Consider the following 22,229-nt stretch of genomic DNA (forward strand, 5'->3'; position numbering starts at 1 on the left):
AACTCTAAAGCAGTTAAAGCTGCTTGGCCCGGCGGAGGCAGGTTGACTGGCAGACATCATATTGATCTGACATCGATATCCACCGAAAGGCAGCGAGCGCTAATGCAAACCTGATCAGGCAAAGTTTAGGAGTTTTTTAATCAGACTCCATCATCATTATGGCAATATAGCGTCGCCATTATGTCAATGACTCCCATATGTGGGCTGATAAATGATACGAGGTTCCAGCGTTTATGACGAGTTTCACCACTCGTGTGCAGCTCCAGGGATCCTCCCTGCATGGATCATGTATGCAGATGTTCCCATAATGCCTCACGCAAACAAAGAGTTGTGGGGAAACAATGCAAAACAATAGGAGAAAGACCCAAAAAATTAAGTATATTGCAATATATGGTCAGTAGAGCTGCCCCCTGACGTGTATTTTAGTTAAAAAAAATACAGACTGCTTTATTTTCCATCGTGGCTGCATTAATCTGCTTCATCTGGTTATAGTTGTCTGTCTGGGTTGAGGAATAGCTACTACTCTTCTAAAAAGCTAATGATGTGGTAGGTTCGCAAAGGTCACGAGGTTAATTGTTTTTGGCAACAGATGGACTGAGGTCGGTTTCAGAGAATTCCGAGCTTCAGACTAACAGCAAACTGGCGCTCATCGCATGGCCTCTGCTTTCTCTTCCCTTAGCTCATGTACAGAACCAAACCAGAAATAATTAAGCTTTTAATCAGCTTGTTTATTCTCTCTGCTTTCAAATTTAGTTTGCGGTTTTAATAATTCTATGCTGCTTAACTTTTGGGGGAGGAAATTTTATGATATTTATCCAGTTGTAGTTGCACATTAACAAGTGCAGAGTCTGTTCCTTCCAATACAGTCAAATCTGTCCTGTCTCCTGCTCCATTAACAACTGCACTGTCAGAAGAAAATCTCCAAATAAAAATTGGGCAGAAAAATACACTAGACAGTGGAATTCCATGATGTCCAAAAATAATAAAATACAGTGAAAATAATGGTGAATATCTGTAAAATAATTATATTTTTAGCTGATTTGAAACAGTGTAATTTTTTTGATTTTTACTCGATATTGTCTGTAATTTAACACAAAGATAATCAAGAGAAAACAATTTAAAAAGATTTACTTTTTTTTTTTAAAAACTGCAAACATTTGTAAACTAATGAATTTTTGCTTATTTAAGTATAGTAAAAAAAAAATTTTTTCAGTTAAATGTAAAAGCACGAATTTATAAAAATGCCAGTTTTAGGTGAGGACATCACTTACAATTTTGTTCTGTTTATTAAATTTGTAACTTCATAATTTTTTGTGATTTTTATTAGATATTGTTTGTAATTTAACACAAAGAAAGTCTATAAAATAACAATTTAAAAAGATTTACTTTTTTTAAAGAACTGCAAACCAAAAAAAATCTGTTAAATGTTGTAAAAGAGCAAATTTCTATTATTGACATTTTTTATTCGCATATTTAAAAAAAATACTGTCAGTGTAAAAAATAGTGTTTTGTTTTTTTCCTGTGATTTTACTGGATGTTATCTGTGATTTAACAAAACAGGAACCATCTGTAAAACAGCAGTTAAATTATTTATATTTTTTCTGTCAAATAGCAGCAAATATCTGTAAAATACAGATTTTTTGCTGATTTCAGTACAGTTAGTGTCATTTTGCAGTCACTGTAAGAAAATTATATAATTAGCTTTTTAATAAAATTTTTAATGCGGTTTTTATAGTTATCTGTAATTTAACAAACCTGTGAAAATCTGCCAAATAACAGCAAAATGTTGGAAAAAATGTTATAAAACATTCATTTTTTACAATATATCCTACAAATGTATAACACCTGTGGACCATCCACACAAAGCTACTCTCTGACGGGGTTAAAGGTTATCTGCATAATGTGTTTTTGTATCTCCTGACCTTAAATTTTAGTTCAAACTGCTCGAGCAGCATATTGAATTCAGCCACTGTGTGTTGTCTTTAGGGGGATGTTGGCATCCCAGGACTGGACGGTGTCCCAGGAGTTAAGGTCTGGTGCACACGTCTTCTGTGTGCTCTTATTTTTGTAAATTCATGACCTTTTCACTACCTTTTCATTTTTGTCTGAAATCTTCTTTTTTCTTTTTCCAATCAAGAAAACACCTCTTTTTTTTAATCTCATTTAATCCTTTTTACAGCATTTTTCATCTTAAATTTTCACCATCAACCTTTTTTGTGCTTTATTTATTCATTCTTTAAACCACGTGCTTTTTGTCATCGTGTGTTGTAAATGTGATGTTAAATTAGACGTAATTTGCTGATTACTTGTTGTAATGATAATTCAGTGACAATTCTAAAAAAAAAAAAATAGCTCAAAAATGCTGCTTCTCAAGGGTCTGTCTGGGGAAAAGGAGCAGCCATAACACAAGAGAATTTCTGTAATCTAACATGAATTTAACCCCAGATGCTATCTGACCCTGAGCCTTGCCCAACTCTCCCCCTGAGCTTTTCTGTCTTTAATACTCTGCTTTCTTTCCCAACAGGGTGAAATGGGAGAACGAGGTGAAAAGGTAAAGCGCTAATTCAGATCTCCAAACATTATTCTTATTCCGATACCCCGCCGTGTGCTGGAACAAACGGCAGCTCTGCCTTTACAACCCGTTTCTTTCTTCAAAAGTGACTCCCATCAGTGAGTCAGTCATTAAAAACTGCACCAAGTTTCTCCCAAAAAACAATAACCTCACACAGGAACGGCAGCTTTTTTCTCTCCATCGCCGGTGTTGGGTGGGAGGTGTGAACGCCGGTCGAACCGTCCTGGGGAGGGAAGTGATGACTCAGTGCGCTTCATCGACCGCAAAACTGGCCTTCAGGCGCTTGTTCTCAGCTCTGAGTCAAATCAGAGGCTTATTCTTTATCACCGACATACCTGGTACACTGTAATAATGTGGCTGTGTGGAAACTATCTCCTAGCAACCGCTGCTCACAGCATCACGAGTATCCTGCTGAGAATTAGCTGGATGAAAATAAGCGTACAGTTATAGAAACCGCAGCTGGGAGCAGAAAGTTTGAAGCGTATCCCAGCGGTCTGAGAAGGTAGATTGGTTTCCAACGTTGGGATGAAACCGGTATCCAAAACTACCAATTTAAAACAAAGCTTGTGACTCCTTGACTTGTTGGATGTCTGAGTAGTTTTAACAAAGAGATGCTCCTTTTTTGGGTAGTTTTAAGTTTTAGCTGCAAAAAAGGGGGAAATTATGCACAAGGATTTGGATAAAGTTGGATAAAATAAACTCTCCGTGCCACTGATGTGTTCAAATTTCCAATCCTGTTAATCATCAACTCCAAGCTGTAAATTGCTCCCCTGAAATATTATGAGAATTTGTTAACATAAACTGCAGTTTCTGGCTTTGCTCATGAACTAAAGAGCCAGCAAGCAAGTTCAGAGAGTAATTTCCAACAGATAAATTCATAGATAGGAAAATAAACAGTAATGTCAAGCATGGAGGCTGTTACAGTAATCTCATTCTCTTCAAGTTCTTGTTTTTAATGCTCTCCATAAGGACACAACCTTTTGATTTCATATCCTTGGAACTGCTCATTGGTTGTATGATTTGCAAACTAATAGCAATATAAAATTATGTGGATTTATTAAAACTGAAATGATCTGTTCCCTGCCAGACGGGACTAAAACTGGGCCCAGAGTGCTGAGAGTTTTTTGTTTCGAGAGGAGCCAGGCATGTTAACTTAATCTGTTGCGTTTGGCTTCGGTTGGGAACTAATTAGCCAGCAATCGAATTCAAGAAAACAATGTTAGCCTCTGACGCTAATAAACACAAAGACTCTCACTACTGGCAATATCTTCCCCAGAAAACAATCAATGGCTTTCACGTTAACCTTCAAATTAGTAACATATTTATTCATAATGATAGAAAATAAACTGGTTTTATAGCAGTGCAATTATATGAAGAATCCACTGCAGGTTGATGTTAAGCAGGTGTTTACCACCGTATTAGTTCGCATGCTAACATTCTGTTCAGTAATGGGGTCAATGCAGATTAAATCATTGCACTTTTGCATCAGTTTCTGCTCAATCATCTCTAATTTAGCAGAAGTTTTTATCACATTATATATGGGTATTTCTAACAATATTTGAGAAATTTTAGGTCAGTTTTTTTAAAACTGCAATTGAACTTGTCAATAATGGATGCAAGTTCATTGAAAATAACTTTCTTCTCCCCATTTTAGTGACCAACTACTTCATATGTTTTAAATTATTGTGACATGCAGCTGCATATGCTTCACAAAAATATCACTAGTTGACTTTTGGATGATAGTTTTTTTTATTGATGTGTGCTCAAAGATGTGACAGCTTCATTTTTCTTTATATTTTAGCTCAGCCATAGTCAAAGATAATGCATCCAATATTACAGATTTTGAAGCAATGAGGATTACTCACTGTTACATTCACAGATTCTGGAAATGTGTCTTTTTTTTCATCATCTTTTGCACACCTCCTGTGGATACGTTTACATGAGACTGCACCTTTGTGTACTTTTTGCTGTACTTTAAGCTCCACTACATTTTCATAAATGTAAGCAGTGTGCAATATTCATAAGTGTAACATCAGTTACACAACTGATTTTACAATCCCTAATACACAAAATAAGCTTTACCTTCACTTCTTGTACATACATTTATTTCTTATTACTATGTTTTTGTATTTGCACATTTTTCTTTTCCTATACTTTAAAAAGTTTGATTGTGTGAATGCCCCGATCGGATTGCTGCTTAAATTCATTTTAAACTGCAATGATTATAAAATAATTCTACTATATTCTGTTGCATTCTGTGAAAATAGTCTATAGAGTTCTTTTTTTGTTCCTGAGTTGTTGTCACTCAAACATAGCCTCAAATTCTGAAAAAACAAGCTGAAAGTGGGTCACCGGGCAGTTTAATAAATAAATAAATTTCAAAAGGTTCTTGATATATTCATAGCTTATGATTAAAAAAAGTTTCGAGCAAATCAGAGAAGGTCGAGCAGAAGTTCCCTGATGATTTGAGGTGGAACAACCCAACTGTCAAATTCATCGTCTCCTTAAAAGTCTGTATATTCAGTAAGATGGAGGTCATTCATCTCGGAAACATGAGTGTTTGTGCAAAACCTCATATCAGCTTATCCAATATCTGTTGAGATATTTCTTTCTGGATCAACAAAAAAGGTAGAACAACCAGTCAAAGACTGACATTTAATCTATTGCATGCAGAGGAGATGGAAAAAGTTGAGAATTTCAGAAGTTTTTCACGAGTTCAGGATCTCCACAGAGCGCATTACGTCACCTGAAATCAGTCATATGTGAACCACATGTGATGACTCAGTGACCAGAGTGAAGATGAAGTACCGACACAGTACATGTGTACACTAATGGTACTTCATCTTTGCTGTTTCCTCAAGCAGCCATGCTTTAAATGGCAGTCAATCACCAAATGAAAAGAGTCCTACTGTGTACTGGGCCTGTTTAAGCAGTCAGCCAGTCATGTTTGAGCTTTACAATCTCAGGTATTTTTGAGCTGCATTGAAATGTGATCACATATGATTTCATTTCAGGGCGATATGGGTGAAGAAGGACCGAAAGGTGATATGGGGGAGAAGGTAAGTAAATTCCACCTTTTTTTGTTCTCTTTGTTTATGTCTTGGAACATTCTCGAAAAAGCAGCAGGGAGTCCAGCTGAAAAGAGTGAAAAAGAAGCGATTGTCGGACATGTGAGAGGAGATCAGTGCAGCGAAAGCAGATGAGGTCAAGAGCCATCAGCTGTAGCTGTAGTCAAAGCTGCAGAATCATCCTAGCAACTTGACGTGTCCTTTTGTATTTAATGTGGACTTAATTGCTATGCTACGCTGACGCTACATTTTCTGGTTGGATGGCTCCTGCATTAATTTGGAGACCATTTATCATCAAGACAGCTTGTCAAGTTGAGATCCATTTCGAACAAAAGGCCGAATGGAGCTCCGCCGGACAGATTGTTCAGAGCTAAACTAATAGATTCATGTTTCTGTCCAAAAAGCTTTTGTTTTCGGGAAAAGTTTTTTTTTTCTATTAGTGCTCTGACATCATGTCCAGAGGGTTGATTATGCATCCAAAACTCAACACACCGCCTTTGCTGTTATTATTTTGTGAAACCAGCTTTTAGGAAAATGGGTCACTGCTTTATTTGTATTGGGTGACCTCATGACAAAATTTGAGCCTCTTTAAATGTCAAGCCTGTTGTAAAGTCAATTGATTTGACTTCACACACGTCTGGGAAAAGAGGAAGATTTTCCCCAAAGTGGCCAAAAAAAAACTGTTTCTGAGAACAGTCGGGACAATTGTATTGGAGGTTTTAAACACATCTCAGGTGCTTCTAGCAAAACGAAAGCTGCTTCTCTTTGCTAGAAATTAGGTAGAAAAACAAAATGTAACTGATAGAGCAGAAGCGGAGGAGAAGCGGTGTGTACTCAAAGTGTCACTGCCAATTTATTGCTGTTCAGCGCAGAACTACTTTGATAACTTCTCATTTTATGGGGACTGGATTTTTTTTTTTTTTAAGACTTCCAAACTTGGCAGCCAAGAAAGACACCATTCGAGGGGAAACAGATGCAGGATATCATCTGTGGAAAATGAGCGAACAAAAAAAGAAAAGAGGAGGGCGATAAAAGTTTGCGGCTCGAGCACCGCTTTGATCTAGTCTACCTTGGTGCAATAAAAGCAGAAAAAGAAGTGATGGATTTTTTATTTTTTTGCTGCAAGAGTGAAAAAAGGTGGAATTGAATACCGCAGGCTTCTGCAAACTTGCCATTCATTCCTCAAATGCACGGTCATGCATTTTGCAGTTAAGAGACAGAAGGTAAAGAAATAGAACTAGTTTGTCATTAGTATGGATAGGATTACCTCATGTGAGATTGTCAGGACAGAAAGGGTGTTTGTTTAACATAGAGCACAGCATATGGCAGGAATAATTCCAATCAAGATGAGTTTAACACATGTCAGACACACGGAGGACTGATTGATTTCCAGTGAAGTGAAGAAAACGTATGCTCCAGCCGAGACCCCGGTCTGTCATCAGAGTTTTTGTGTCTGATCAATTGCTCTTCCATGATCTTACTGTTGTTTCTCTGGTGGAAGAGGAAACTGGAGAATAGCGGGACATGGGAGGGGAGGAGGGCATCTTTATCCCTCCATGCTGAAGATGCCAAAGTTAACAATACACAGCACGCACTGCGGGGAAAATGTGGTAACACGAGGTGAGAGGTGAAGCAGCGAAAGCTTCGGTATGGCGAGCAGAGAGACCTCAGGGAGAGCAAAGGGGGGAGAGAAATGACAGAGTAAGCAGTGGGGCTGTGCTTTGCATGATACAAAGGGAGATTGTTTTGACGGTGGGGATCTGTGGAGTGTGAAAGAGACTAAATGACAAGATGGATATATTCTCAGTTACATGCAATCTCACACTTAGAAACAAATTTAAAGGTCAACATGCTAAAATCTTGTATTTTTTTTTACATCCTAAAGTCTAAACTGTTGCATTTTGGATCATGAATCACAAAAATATGAAACCTTGACACTGATGAATAATGTGGATTTATAGTCTGTGGTTGTTTTAATCATCGTGTAGGAGATTTCTGAATTCATCTGAAGTCAAAATATAGATGTACAACATCTCAGTACACATGATACTATTGCTTTGTTGATATTATCAGTCAAGATTCTGCTGATTTTAATCACATTTTGGCCCCCAAAGGAGATTGGTTGTATGTAGTTAAACAGAATAGTTTGATATTTTGTAAAACATGCTTATTTACTTTTTTGACAGGAGTTTGATAAATTTTAATTTATTTTTGTTTATTTAGTTTACAGCATATGTCCTCTCAACACCCTTCACACAGTAAGGCAAAGATGCCCAAAATTATAGAGAGAAACCCAACAACTCCAAACAAAAGAAGAAAAAAACTCCTTTTTAACGGGAAGAAAGAACCTCCAGCAGTACCAGACTCAGGGAGGGCAGACATCTGCCTTGTCTGGTTAAAGTGAGGGTGAAGGGAAAAGAAAAGAGTCTAGCAGAGAGAGAAAACACATGAAGAACCCATGGAAACATAAAACACTGGGGAGGATGATGAGGCCAGTAAGATTGGTGTCTTTACAGTAAATGTGTTGCTGGAACCAGCAGTAATTTAGCTTAGTAAAAAGACTGAAAATGGGGGGGGGGGGGGGAAACTGCTAGCTTATCTATGAGTACATGCAACAAAATCCATCCAACCAGAACCTCTACAGCTCTCCTGTTAATATGTTTTGTCCTGTTTTGTTAAATGTGTGCACAAACAAATAGTTAAAACTACGATAACGGATTCCCAATTAAGTTTGTTTTGCCCCTGATCCAATCTGAGTCATTTAATACTTAGTATCTGCCAACACCAAATCCCAATTCCATATCATTTTCCTGGCTCGTAGACACTTTATGTACTGTATATTAAAATTATTATGCTTGACAACTGAATAACTCTGCAATGCATTAAGAAAAAAATGCATTTCTGCATCTAATGTTACATAATGTCATGTAAATGTTCATGAAGCTTGTTGTTAAGCTCCTGCATGGCACCATGCTGGTGAAAACCTGTTTCCTCTACATGCATCTCAGAAACTATTCTGCCAACTGCCTGTAGTACCTGGTTGCACCACCAGGTGGAGCTTCTTCCTGTTTATTACTGTAGGGACTTGATGAGATGGTGACTTGGACTGCAGCAGTTCTGTGTTTGCGAGCAGAGAGCACTGTAGGAATTTAGCTAGCAACGGGCACCATGACAAAGTCTTTTGTGGTTTTTAATGACCTCCAGCCAGATCTCATGTGTTGCAGAGAAGTCAAGATCATCCAGGACAGATTTAAATTATCCCAGGACATATGAAACAGAGAAATCTTTGTGGCCCAAATCATGTTTCTAATAATGAAAATCAATACTAGCACAGATAACGTTGCAGATTATTGAAATAGCAAACTGTGTGTAAAAGTGGATGCAAATGAACGGGTTCTTGACTTACAAAAAAAAAGCCTAAATCGACTGAGACATCCCTAATTATAATTAGTTGATTTTTGGGAGAGTATGTGCCCGACAACAAAGATTATTCCGACTGATACATTCTACAATAAAATCATGTTTTAGATGTACAATCATGAAATATAAAGTCACTTTAAAGCAATCACATCAATGTAGCAGAGTTAAAAGTATGAAGTTTCATCTAAGTTATTTTATTTGAGGACAGTATTTGAGTAATGGGACTTACTTTCCACCTGAGGTTTAAAGTACACATTTATGTAGCACATTACCTGCTGAGTTGCTTTCATAAGCCATCATCAGCTGCAGAGAGAAATGTTTCTAACAGCCTCTGCATGTCCATCTCTGGCCTCATTTAAAACAAATCATTACTGCAGTTAAAAGCTTTAGTTCTAAACCATTTACTCCTGATGCATTCCGCCTAAGTATTTAACTAGGTGTGAAATTAACTGGGACTCTTCTTGTTGAAAGAGCTGAACCTTGCAGATAGGAAAATTATTTAAAGGTTTAAAAAAACAAAAAAAGAAACCTAAGCAAACTCTTGATTTGGCTCTTCGGGAGCTCCAAGCTATGAGTGCTTGGCTCTGGCCGGTGTGGCACAGTGGTTGGTATAATTTTTGAATCCTAAGATCCGGTCCAAGCTCTTGTGAACTGGCCACATTTCAGCTGTTGGCAGGGCCTTTCTACCCTGGGAGCCGGTCATAATTTGTGTTGCCTCACTGAGGTCGATATTCAGCTGAGGCCTGCTGAATTTGGTCATCTCTGCTAATGGCCGTAATGTGGAGCCGAGTCATGTTTTGAAGGCTGTAGAGGCATTAAACGGCGACATTTGTCACAACTCTGCCACGGTTTCATTGCTGGCAGATTAATTCTCTCCATCTTATTCGCACATCTCATTCCCCCGGCAAACAGCTGGAAAATGGCCGGATTTACCAAGCGCACATTATGAGACCTTCATGCTATTATCTTTAAATGCCAATATGCAGCAACAGGCCTGGGTGCCCATAATGAAGTGGAGTTGTGGTGACAGCTCTCCGTCTCACTCTGCTCTGTGGTTAAATCGGGCTGTAGTCTCACCATGGTAATTGGCCCAGTTGGGACATTTTGGTGCCGCTCCTCAACACACCTCCCCACTCCACCACTTTTTCCATCTCGTGCTACTCCATTTGGAAGAGATTAAACTAAAAACTTCTTGTCACTCGTGTGAGATCTGTCATGTCAGTGGGATTTGTCACTTCAGCAGCAAGCGAGCGAAGTGTTAATTGCTTGTGCGGCGTCCTCCCATACTTGTTTTCACGCGGGCTAACGGCGGCTTTTTGATTAAAACTGTGTGAACTGTGCTGTAAATTTCCATTTTTCACAATATTCGCTCCTGCGCCTGCTGAGATTTGTAATGGGAAAATGTTAATCACGCTCACGTATCGGCTCGATTATGAGCTTAACAAGGTGAGATCTGTTTGTAGTTTCTTTTTTGTGCGAGATGCAACGATTGAGCGCAGATGTGAAGCATTCTCACACATCCACCCCTGCCAGAAACGCAACAGGTGTAAACCAGCTCCGACTTTGATGTTTGTTTTGTGTTCAAAAGAAGTCAGGAACGCGTGGTTTAAAGTTTTCTTTTTATTATAATTTGTAGGTCAACCGCAAAATGACATCCTTGTTTGTTTCTTAAGCATCTGGCCATCGTGTGAAATCTTGTTTCTGTCTCCTATAAATCGCAATGTAAGGAGGCTCTTTCTGCAGCTAACAGTAAAAGTTCATCCACTTAGATCTTGCAGCCTCAATAAAATATAAAAGAACTTGTGAAAATGCCTGTATAAAAAAATTGGAACGATAAGTTGTAAGATAGAGGCACCCTCGAGTATGCACCGAAGCCCAGCTGTAAACAGTAACGCAGTTTATTGTCTGCAAAAAAAATGCCGCAATTAAACATTGCCTTGTGTGCTATGTATCATAATGACTCCCATAAAAAGCTGAGGGCGAGAGGCATTCCTTCAGCAACTTCTGAGCACGACGCGTATGTGTAGTGAAACCACAGAGTCCACACCAGAGCGAAAGACCCAGTCTCCTTCTCCCCGTTCCTCTTTCCCACCAACCGCCCATAATTAAACTTATTGGCCCCTTGTTTTATGTCTATTTTTACTGTACGCTGCAACACTAATGCAATGCATAGGAACAGCCTGGATCAAGTTCTGCTGGAAAGCTGCGACATAAGTAGCTCCGTCTCCTTCTAGTTCAATCCCATACCTGAAGAGATGCAATGAAAACAGGCGTTGAATGGTTACAGTTAGTGCAGTATATCTATCAAACCCCTTCCCCCCTGTGCTGTTGTGGATTTCTTCTTATATAGTGTTAGATTTCACCTCTCATGTCATCACCATTACCCAGCTGCAGTCTGACAGTGTAAAAACAATGAAATGATTCCCAACACTGTAGTTACAGAAAATGCCGTCTGCAGCTCGGGTGAGAAGGTACATTCAGAGTTAACGCTGCTCAGGATGGAAGACAATCTTCTTTCTAATGGGATTTTCACCCAATTTTATCCGGACAAACACAGCGGTTGTGAAATGATGTTCTGCATTATTCAGTGAATAGGCTCCAGTAATAAATGATCATTTTTGTAATTGTAGTTGCATGGTGAGGCTCGATAATAACCTCTGTCACTTTGAGTTTTTTTAAGTTGTATCTGTCTAATTCTTGCATTTTCTTTCCGGACTTTTTTCTCAGGGAGACGCAGGATCTTCTGCAGCAGGCATCAAGGTGAGAGCTGAGCTAATGCTCAATGTCTTATTTCTTGATCTTCATCAGCAGTCAGGGACACCAGGTCTTTGTAGGTTCAAGGTTGCATCACACAAACATCTCACGAAAAGGTAATACAAAATTCAGTTGTTCTTAATTTTTGAGCATGATTACATGCCCCTAAAGGGTCTGCAACAAAATGTGAGAAAAAAAAAATCCATTTGTTTATTTTTTATTTTTTTGCCATCGAATAGAAATTGTTTCCTTTTGTGATGTCAGAACAGGATAAGCCATGCCCCTAGTTGATGCAATCCTCCTATTCTCATTTTTATAGTTTATACATTCTCAGTTTCAATTAGCATTTACGGCAATGAAACAGTTAAATATTGAAAAATAACTGTTAGCCTAGCTAACGCAACCAACTCCAATATATATTATCTTAATGTATAATATCCAACTTCAGCTTTATTTACATAGCACCATTTTACAGCATGTCATCTCAAGGGCCAAAATTATACAGAGAATCCCAACAAATCCCAAATTTCCTCCGGTTTCCCTTTGAGCAGCACTTGTGAGCAACAGTGTTGAGAAAAAACTTCCCTTTATGAGGAAGGAAAAACTTCCAGCAGAACCAGGTTTGGGAAGGGCAGCCATCTGCCTTGACCTGTCAGGGTCAGGGTGAGGGTGAAGGGGAAACTCAACAATGTAGAACAGAACATGAACACTTTGGAGATCGGTGCACCAGTAACTGAAGATCAGAACCAGAGATGCATGCAGAGAGAACCTCTAATAATCTCGCCACTGAAGAACGAGTTATGTTTTAAAGGCAGGCCTTCTATGTAGTGTTTTTTTTTTCTTTTTAAAAGACATCTATACTTTGAAGTGGAGTCTGGATGCTAAAAAGCTAATCCAGATGACACAATCAGCAAAAATTTAGCAGGTGCAAGCATATCAAAAATGTGTCAAATCTCTCTTTATCAATCAATTTTAAGAAATTGTTGAAATAGCAAGAACTTAGGAAAGATTTTACACTCAAACTTAATATTGGATTTGCAAATAGCTGGTGCAACCCAATCCTGAAGTGCAGCGGTTGAAACTTCTTGCATGTGTTTCAGGGTGAACCTGGAGAACCTGGACGAAGTGGACATAAGGTAATAAAACACTCTGATGCACAGCAGAGACACAGCAGCACATAAACACATGTAGCAGTCATGAGAGTACGGTTTTAAACATATGAACTAACCGTTGCTGTATTTTGTGAAACACATTTTGTAGCTGTTGATAGCAGAAACAGAAAATACTCAACAGGCCATAGCTCTCTAGACATTTCTACATATTTTTCTTGATGATTTTTCTGGTAGAAGTTGAAGCTGCAGGCTGATGTGCAGAATAGAATAGATCAGATCTGAACTAGTGACCTGATCACCCATTTGGAAGTGTAGTAAGGACACATGAACGCCTGACACTTTAACTTGATCTTCAGTACGTCATATCTCTTCAAGTCATTTTGCATTTCCTTTGGTCTGATGCCTGTTTTGAGCCAGTGTGAGATCTCAGGTATCACAGTAGCTCCTCTGAATACACTAAGCCAGATCAACTCATGGTTTTCATCAATACAACTAAACAAAAGTTTGTTGGTGAGACTTTTTTTAGTCTCTTTCCAAGGTAATAAAAAAATCAGGAGGATATTGCAGAAGAAACAAATGCAAATGACAAGCTAATAAAACAATCACGCTGCAGAAGAGGAGCTAAAATGAAATAACATTACTTTTCCTTTGGCCAGATGGCTGCTGAGATTACAACAGTGCATCATCTAATTACACTTTTAATCCCACACGTTGCACCCCATTAATTTCCCCTCTTTTTCTCTGTTTGGACAAATGGGTTACAGGCAAACAGAAAGGCTTTTAGCAGTTTTATTTTCCGCTGTGCTGCAACGAAAACACTCGTGGCCTAACTAATGTTTTGACTGCTTAATCTTATCTTCCATTTTAAACACATTCTGCTTTCGCTGACATACTTATAAATTGTATTTGTCATCATGCTGGTGACATTGACTTGTTCTCAATGCAGTGAAGTCTACAAGACTTATTCTGTCATTTTAGCACGCTTTCATTAGCCACAATAGAAATGTTCCCCAGAGTGCCATTACAGTTTGTCATCTCGTGCAGCGCTGCTCATTTCTTAGCATTTGCAATAAATACAATGGTCCTAATTGAGCGCTAAATTATCCCAAGTCAGAATTTTTATTTTTTGAAAGTCCCCACATGGGACTTTTCCACGGTTGCATCAAATGACTTCGCGTAACTCAAACTTGTTGGTAACTGGAGTCTGGAGTTCTCAGCTTGACAATGGCCCGACCTTGGCACCAGAGAAATAGACCAACTCTTGATGTCTCACACTGCCAAGCTCTAATGACCTTGAAGCCACAGCGGCTCTCTCGAAACAGCTTTTTGCAACTTTAACCCAAAGTATCTGACAGTTCTTCCTTCCAGAAACCAGAACTTTTCACACCTGCCCGAACCAATAAAATCGCCCCCCAAAAATAAAACTCCCGTTGCACTTTGTGAAGGGTTGAGTGTTTAACAAGCACTAATCACGCTGTCAAGCCGCGGCTGCATGAGTTGGTATGAAAGTGCATGTGCAGGACCTTGTGCTAAATGCTTACTGCAAGCAAAATGACAGTCAACATACACTTCTGGACAGCAGGCCACGTTTTTTGAATTTTTTTTTTTTTTTTTTTTTTAGAATTACAGCAGCTTGATAGCCAGAGAAAACACAAATAGAAAAAGTGTCGAGCTAATAGAACCCCAAAGAGCCTACAAATGAGGCTTGACTCAGCTTAGCTTGGCTTGGCTGTAACATGTCACACTTTTCCTGTATAGGGAGAGCCAGGACTTCCAGGGCTGCCTGGACTCCCAGGGATAAAGGTAAATGCTTCGCTGTTTTTACCCCCAGTCATTCCCCCGGTGTTGTCCCTGTTCATCCGCTTCAGAGCAAAACTCAGCTGACCTTTTGCCATGCCTCATATACGACACATTAAGATCCATCTTGCCTTTCCTGCTTTGTGGGATTTGCACCTCGACTTTAATACTCCATCTGCAGCAGTGGCAGCGGCACCAGAAACCAGGAGTTTAGGCAAAATGACAAGTTGGTGCTTTTGATCTCAACAGTCTGCAGGAAAACCGACTCATTAAGATTTGCAGAGAGCATAGAGGACTGAATTAACACTGCAGTTCTAGTTCCTGGAAGTGGCAATCAAGAGACCCAGAGCAGAATGTGTCAAAACTACTGCTTGTTAAAAGGATTATTTAGAATATTTTTTATTGGTTTAGTGAGGATCAGCAACCAGATGGTGAAACCAAACGCCACGTAATAAGTCACTGCCATCTCCTGCTTAAAGAATAGCAACTGCTCCAATATGTTTCAGGATCATTAGCTTGAAATATAACATGTGAATGCAAGGAATGCTCACAGAGGCATGATAATGATGATGCTCGTTACTGTTTTTCCTCTTTGCATGCTTGTAATTCTTATGAAAAGCACTTTTATATTTTATGCACTCCTGTTTTGACTCATGAGGCCTTTATGCTTGATGGAATCTAACTTTTTTTTGCTAACGTAGCACCTCATGGGCTCCGAGCTCGGCGTGCCCTTTGTTCTGCTCCTGCATTCTTTGCTGTTTATCCAATCAAAGTTTTAAAAAAAACATTACCGAGGCGACAATTCTATATGCATCTCCCTGAAGTTGGATGTTTTATGTGTGTTGAATGAAAAGAATCTGAAAAACAGCTCCAGAGCCAAACCTATTACCTCTCCGAGGGATTCCTAATGTACTGTAGGTGGGAACTCTCGTTGCAGATGGTGTAATCATATATTCTCGTTAAGTAATTTTGCAATCAAATGTAATGTAAATCAAATCCAGCATCACACCTCATACTGAAATCTCACTCCTCATAATGGAAAGTGCAAAAATGTCAAAGCTCGCTGTGGATGCTGGTTTTTGCACACTGTTAATCACAACGTGTGTGTGTGTGTGTGTGTGTGTGTGTGTGTGTGTGTGTGTGTGTGTGTGTGTGTGTGTGTGTGTGTGTGTGTGTGTGTGTGTGTGTGTGTGTGTGTGTGTGTGTGTGTGTGTGTGTGTGTGTGTGTGTGTGTGTGTGTGTGTGTGTGTGTGTGTGTGTGTGTGTGTGTGTGTGTGTGTGTGTGTGTGTGTGTGTGTGTGTTGAGCTTCTAACAAGGTCAGTCGTATCGTCTGTTAAGGCACATAAGAGACTCGGTCATTAATATGTGTGAAGCCAGGGGATACATTAGCAAACCACTGACGGTGTGTGTCTGATTTATGCATGTGTTTCTGCGAGCAGTAAGTGCATGCCTGTCGTTCTGAATATATTTGGCCATGCATCTTGTGTATGTGTTTAGCGCTCATTAGCTGTGTTGTACCAGAAAAATGCCTTGTGGGAAAAAATGAGTAATAGATGCAAATTTTTTCTCTTTTTTTTTTTTTTTTTTTTTTTTTTTTTTAGGGTGAGCCTGGATTCCTTGGTCCCCAGGGAGAGCCGGGGCTTCCAGGGCTCCCAGGAACGAAGGTGGGGGGACTTTCCACAGTTGTTTGTCACAGTATAGAGGGTTTATTTTCTGCTCCGAGTGACACAGTGCGGCGATAATGAGATGCAACAGCTCTGACAGATTTTTATCACACCCCGTCAGCGCCGTCGCCATTGAAATCACTAATTCCCCTGAAGTTTCTAATCTCATTATCCGTTATTATCACTCTGCTGAGGTGATAAAACCTGTGTTTCTTTGAAATGTCACTTGGAAGTGGTCAGAATGAGCCGCTGCCTTTGGGTCGTGACATTATCACGGTGTGGTGATGATCCAGAAACACAAGAATCAGTGCTCAGATTGTGCTCCATTGATAATCAAGATGGATTTGTCAGACTGATGCTAAAAAAAAAAAAAAAACCTTGCAGGAAATACTTGGCTTTAGAACTATTTTCAGGCTTTTTTCTACCTCATTTCTTAGCTTGCACAATAAAAACATGCAAAATAGAACACCTTTGTGACATTTTTAATGCATCATTTCTCTCCCTGTGCAATAAGTTCCCATTAGTAAGCAGTTGCTCTGTCAACATTGCTGAGTAATGGTTGCATCTCAGTATCAACAGTAACTAATAGAAACTATTAGCTCATAGTTATACCACACCCCCCTCTATTGGCTGTCTTCAACGCAACACAACTACACACCAAACAATCTGCATTTGTCTTTAAATGTTCAAGAAAGCTCGATCTAAATAGACTTTAAAAAGAAAAAGTACAAAAAACACAACCTTGTCGAGGGTCACATCTGTCAGATTGTGCCGACTCATCATAAATGCATGCAAACGTGTTGAGTAAGCAAACCGACTAGCAGCTCTTCCAGGAGGTTCCTCCATCGCGTTACATGACAGGAAGCTGAAGGCCTCCCTGATGTTGAGGAGATGCACGGCCGTTCTCCTGCTGACGATTCAAAAGAAACCGTCAGCACTTCCGTGTCACATTTATGGCATACAGGTTGCAGAAAAACGCAACAACTCTGCTTTTGTTACTGAGCAGTTTGTTGTTTCGTTTGCGTAGGGCGAGAGAGGCGACCACGGACCACCAGGAAAAGGTGAACGAGGAGAAATTGGACCTATCGGGCCAAAGGTAAGCAGCAGAAGTTCACATTTATTCCCCTTATGTATTGAATGAATAAATAAGCATTTGATTGAGTCTTATCAGACTCTGCTTGCTGCTTTGCTGCCATCTAGAGCCTCTTTGATGAAAGCGCACACAGAGGAGAGTTCAGAATCAAGCAAAGCGTTCACTTTTGTTAACAAAGAAAGCTGGATAAACCATTATAGTGTGTAATAGGCTCACCCTGGAGTCCAAATATAAATGAGCTCACCCTTGTTTATGTCTGGCACCGGCCCAGAAGGTGCCTAAAGCCTCAGTCTAAACGTAGACGACAGAGATCTGGTTCACATCTTATTAGAAGCCCCAAAAGCGAAACCCTCCCTTTGTCAGTGACAGAGTTCAAATAAACACTTTCTCCGCTGCTGCATATTAAAAGCTGGTTATTTTAGTAGAGCGGACTGCGTTTTTCTCTCCAGGGACGTAAGAGCTGCTGATGATATTTCCTCTGTGAAATGTGCATTAGAAATCCATTGAATTTTTTATGATGAATTTGGACTGAACCCATAAAAAGAGCTTGTTTTATATTTTACAATTTTGCGTTTATATCTCATATGCTTCACTTTTCTTGTAGTGCCTCTCAAGCTGATATTCTTTACATCATCTGTGTTTTTTCTTCTTTTATACTCGTGGCAGGGTTCACAAGGAGAGGCCGGTACACCCGGACCGAAAGGGTCAAAGGTGAGAATTTCAGATGTGTTTTGTTTAATTTAGGAAACCCGATCTGATCCCTGGTGAAAAGAAGACATAGCAGAATACAGTGCCTCGGAAAAGTATTCCGTTTGCTCCTTTTATTTGCTTTTCAACATTGAATTATGGTCAGTTTATTTGGCTTTGTTGATGAGAATTTACCCCCAAAAAAGGCTCTTTCATGTCAACGTGAAAACAGGTTTCTATAGAAAGCCAGGTGGTGTTAGAAGTCACTCAGTTGGTATAATTTACATCATCTGAGTGCAGTGAATGTGTCTCACTGGCTGTAGTATAAAGATACCTGTATCTGGAGGGTCCAGTCACTGGAAATAACCACACCATGAAAACTAAAGAACACTCTATAAGCTCCATGAAAAGGTTATTAAAAAGTAAAAATCGGATGATAAATATGATAAAAAATAGAGTAAGCTGGGTTACCAAGACACCTATGACTGCCTCTGAAGGCGTAACAAGCTTGTTTTCATTAAAGGAGGAAATTTCCACCATTACAAAATCACTTTCACTTCAAACATGTTGAACTTTTGTGCCTGCAGGAATATAAAACACCAAGAACTTGAAGATTTTTTGTTTAACACTCTATTTTGTGTGAAAATAGGAATGATTAATAGGTGAAAACAATCACATCTGCAAGCAATATTCAGTGCTGGTTCAACCTTTAAGCTATCACTTATAATAAAGGTAGTATCACAAAAATCAGGATAAAATTAAAGTTGCATTTACAGCTGTCATGCTATGTGAGAATATAAAATACTACAGTGAGGTAAATCGTGACATCCAGGGTTTTTTTACAGGATTTGGGCCATTTTACAGATTTTTACGATTTGGAATTACAGTTTTCCACTAATGACAATGTAGTTGGAGTAGTAATATGAGTTCATTTTTATTTGTCTTCTCACATTAGGGGGAGACTGGAGATAAAGGAGACTTGGGGTCTCTTGGCCCAAGGGTAAGCGATTAAATGCAAGATAAATGCCTCTGCTCCCCCTTTTCTTTAATTTCTGTTATAATATTTCAATGTTGCATTTTGACTAACACTCAAAACTTTAAATTCCATGTGACGTCTGCTTTTATTAGTGCAACTAGACACTGTTACCACCAGGGGGCAGCAATGCCACCATAGCAGTTTAATTGGAGCAGAAGCTCAAAGATATGAATCTTTGATATTGATTTTATGCATAAATAAATCAGGCATTCATTGTAAAATAAAATGTGTTTAAATGTTATTTTCGACCATGTGCAGGGCCCTCCAGGGCAGAAAGGAGACCAAGGAGCCACGGAAATCATCGACTACAACGGAAACATTCAGGAGGCTTTACAGGTTGGTCAGGCTATTAATTGATGCAGCTCATAAAATTTGACAAAGGAGTTTGTTTTGGGTGTCTTGATTTTTAGAATTCAAGCTGTACTCATACTTGCAATCCCACATAAACTGCTTAAACTCTTTTGAAGTTAATTTGGGACTGTGGAGAGACAGTTGGAGCCAAATATATGCATATTAAATGATGGTACTTTGGCATTAATTTCTGCTTGAATGAATGAATCAACTGTGGCGCCTCACATTTATAATTCCTTTATTTTACAATGCCTTTAATTTTGCATTACTCGGCTTATGTCCGTTACAGATAAATAAAGCAAACATTTGTACTGTAATGAGGAACTCATTTTGAGGTTGACTGTGTGCAGAAATGTGCTGACACAAAGGTTATTTTCCTGTGTGACCTCTGCAATCTTATCTCTCACCTCCTCCCCTTTTTCCACTCCCTCGGCCCACTGCAGAAGATTACCACTATTACAGTTACGGTAATTAGGCTCTGTGTGCTCTGTTTATTGTGTCATCTCCACGAGTGATTCATCTTTGTCCTAGCATGGGCCCAACCCAACCCCAACCCCAGCGCCGGTCTGCACTGCCTTGTCGTATTTGTGCTCCCTCGCCACAGCCACATGTTTGCCTGACAGTGAATGAAGCAGCGTTTGATTATTATGCCTCTGTGTGACCAAAGCTTATGTGCTGCCTGAGTTGCTGGTCGTCTCCTTGAATGTCTGTGACTCATCCTTAAAAAAACAACCACGCCAAGATATTATTGAAAACATGCTCTTTAAATCTTAATCAGTCCATTTCTGGTCAAAAACATATGAAATATAGCAGTAAAGGCCATTGTGTGTGTTAATTTATATGAAAATTAGTTTAGAAATATGCAGCAAATATGATACACTGATATGGGAAGATGTGGCATGCTTTGTTAGCTAAAATCAAGACGTCAAATCCAGTTTAAAGACTTGATTGTTTTGCATATCTGTGAACCAGAGATGTATCTCTATTTTTTTTAAAAAATCATTTTTGTGATATGAGACGATAAGCCTATATTAATCCCACAGTAGGGAAATTTACATTGTTACAGCAAAATATAGTGCAGAAATTTAAGAAATGTCAGTAGAAAAATACAAATAAACCAAGAATATACGTAAGGAAGAGTCCAGATTGTCCAAATTCTTCTGGATGTGGAAATAATATTGGACATATTAGTGGTATAGCACAGATTCTTTCACGAGTATAAATACTCAGAGAAGTGTTAATATTGCACAGATTTGTCCATGTGTAGAAAACTGTGATATTACACAAAGCCTTGGAGTGGTAAAAGCAACCTTGCATGTTATGTAGGATATGCAGGGTAGAAATATGAAGCCTTGTGCACAATTTCCTCATTTAGCATAGCTCAACAAAACAAAATGAGCAGATCTACGATCACACAGTCTAGAATTTAATACTAAGTGTATAATTTAGGCAACGTAAGCTAAGCCTACGGAAGAATGTGATGTATTCAGCATTGAAAAGACAAACTGTGGGCTGATTTATGAAAGACATTCTTCATGTGTGCCAGGATGGTTTTACCCCACAATGATAAATAAATGCAATGTGATGTATTATATTCTTTGAATTGTTGAGTTTCACATTGGCATTTCTTTATCAAAGCTGAATCTCTTTACAATTTAGATTTTTCTTTCATGAATAACCCTTTGTGAAGCCACCGACGCATTTAGAAACAAATCGCTGAGCCTTCATGGTCTGATTATCTTCCATTTCACCCTAAATAATTACTTTAAATGTTGTTGAACTTCTGGTTTCATTGCAACGTGATCACATCCCAATAATAATTATTTATACATGTGTTCTGTTGTGACTTGTGCATGTGTCTTTCAGTTGAGCATCCTGTTCATAGTCTTTAACTGATTGCTAACGTGTTTTTTTGTGTTTGCAAACCATTGTAGTTGTGTTGGAATGCAATTCACTTGCGGTGTATTCAAAGTGGAAAAGCTTGAGCTGATTTCGCAGACCCATGTGTGATCTTTCTGTCTCTTTCAGGGTCCTCCAGGGCCTCCTGGGCCTGAGGGACCACAGGGCATGAAGGTAAAAACTGCTTTCTTTATATCACACCGTATGCATGCTCCACAAATGCTAAGTCTTCTTCTGTGGTGCCAGGGGGATCGTGGGATGCCTGGTCTGCCTGGACTCGATGGAGAAAGAGTGAGTTGATCTTGTAATCTCATGTATACAGTCGATGGGTCCAATTTTCAACAGATTTATGAAGAACTATGAGCTTTGCTACTTTACTTTACCTTTTTAACTTTATGTTGCTTAAGCTATTTGCTATTCAGTGATTCAAACCATTTAAATTTTAAAGCTACAATTGGAAGAAAAAAAGCCTGCATTTTAAAATATGCAGCAATTTGAATGCCATAAAAAAATCCTAAAGAAAAACTGCCTACCCCAGCTTTATTATTTAACGACATAATACACTATATGTTTGAATGGAGAGCTGACAGGGGGAATAGTAAAATGGAGATTTTGTTTCACTTCATTGCATTATTTCATTACGATCGTTTCTAAGAACGTCAGTATCAAAAATCCAGGGTGTAAACATACATTAGGAAAAATGCTAATTCATGCTAACTTGGCACCAAAGCAGGTTTACAAAAACAAAAGCACCACAAGCAATATTTAGCTACAA

The 22,229-nt window shown here is 38.9% G+C and overlaps 1 protein-coding gene across 3 annotated transcripts in view; it reads left to right on the forward strand.

The window, feature by feature from the left end:
- The window catches only part of LOC110965472 (collagen alpha-1(XXV) chain), a 177,518-nt gene that overhangs the window by 139,290 nt on the left and 15,999 nt on the right, over positions 1-22,229 (forward strand). For all 3 annotated transcript variants that reach the window (XM_051943661.1, XM_051943660.1, XM_051943659.1), the window contains 14 exons: positions 1,987-2,031; positions 2,525-2,551; positions 5,587-5,631; positions 11,788-11,820; positions 12,915-12,950; positions 14,685-14,729; positions 16,326-16,388; positions 17,416-17,484; positions 18,148-18,192; positions 19,124-19,168; positions 19,463-19,540; positions 19,999-20,022; positions 21,584-21,628; positions 21,701-21,745. In XM_051943661.1, coding sequence (XP_051799621.1) covers positions 1,987-2,031; positions 2,525-2,551; positions 5,587-5,631; positions 11,788-11,820; positions 12,915-12,950; positions 14,685-14,729; positions 16,326-16,388; positions 17,416-17,484; positions 18,148-18,192; positions 19,124-19,168; positions 19,463-19,540; positions 19,999-20,022; positions 21,584-21,628; positions 21,701-21,745 — 645 coding nt within the window. The remainder of the gene's footprint in view (positions 1-1,986; positions 2,032-2,524; positions 2,552-5,586; positions 5,632-11,787; positions 11,821-12,914; positions 12,951-14,684; positions 14,730-16,325; positions 16,389-17,415; positions 17,485-18,147; positions 18,193-19,123; positions 19,169-19,462; positions 19,541-19,998; positions 20,023-21,583; positions 21,629-21,700; positions 21,746-22,229) is intronic.

This window comes from Acanthochromis polyacanthus, chromosome 23 (genome assembly GCF_021347895.1).
Source record: "Acanthochromis polyacanthus isolate Apoly-LR-REF ecotype Palm Island chromosome 23, KAUST_Apoly_ChrSc, whole genome shotgun sequence".
Lineage (NCBI taxonomy): Eukaryota > Metazoa > Chordata > Actinopteri > Pomacentridae > Acanthochromis > Acanthochromis polyacanthus.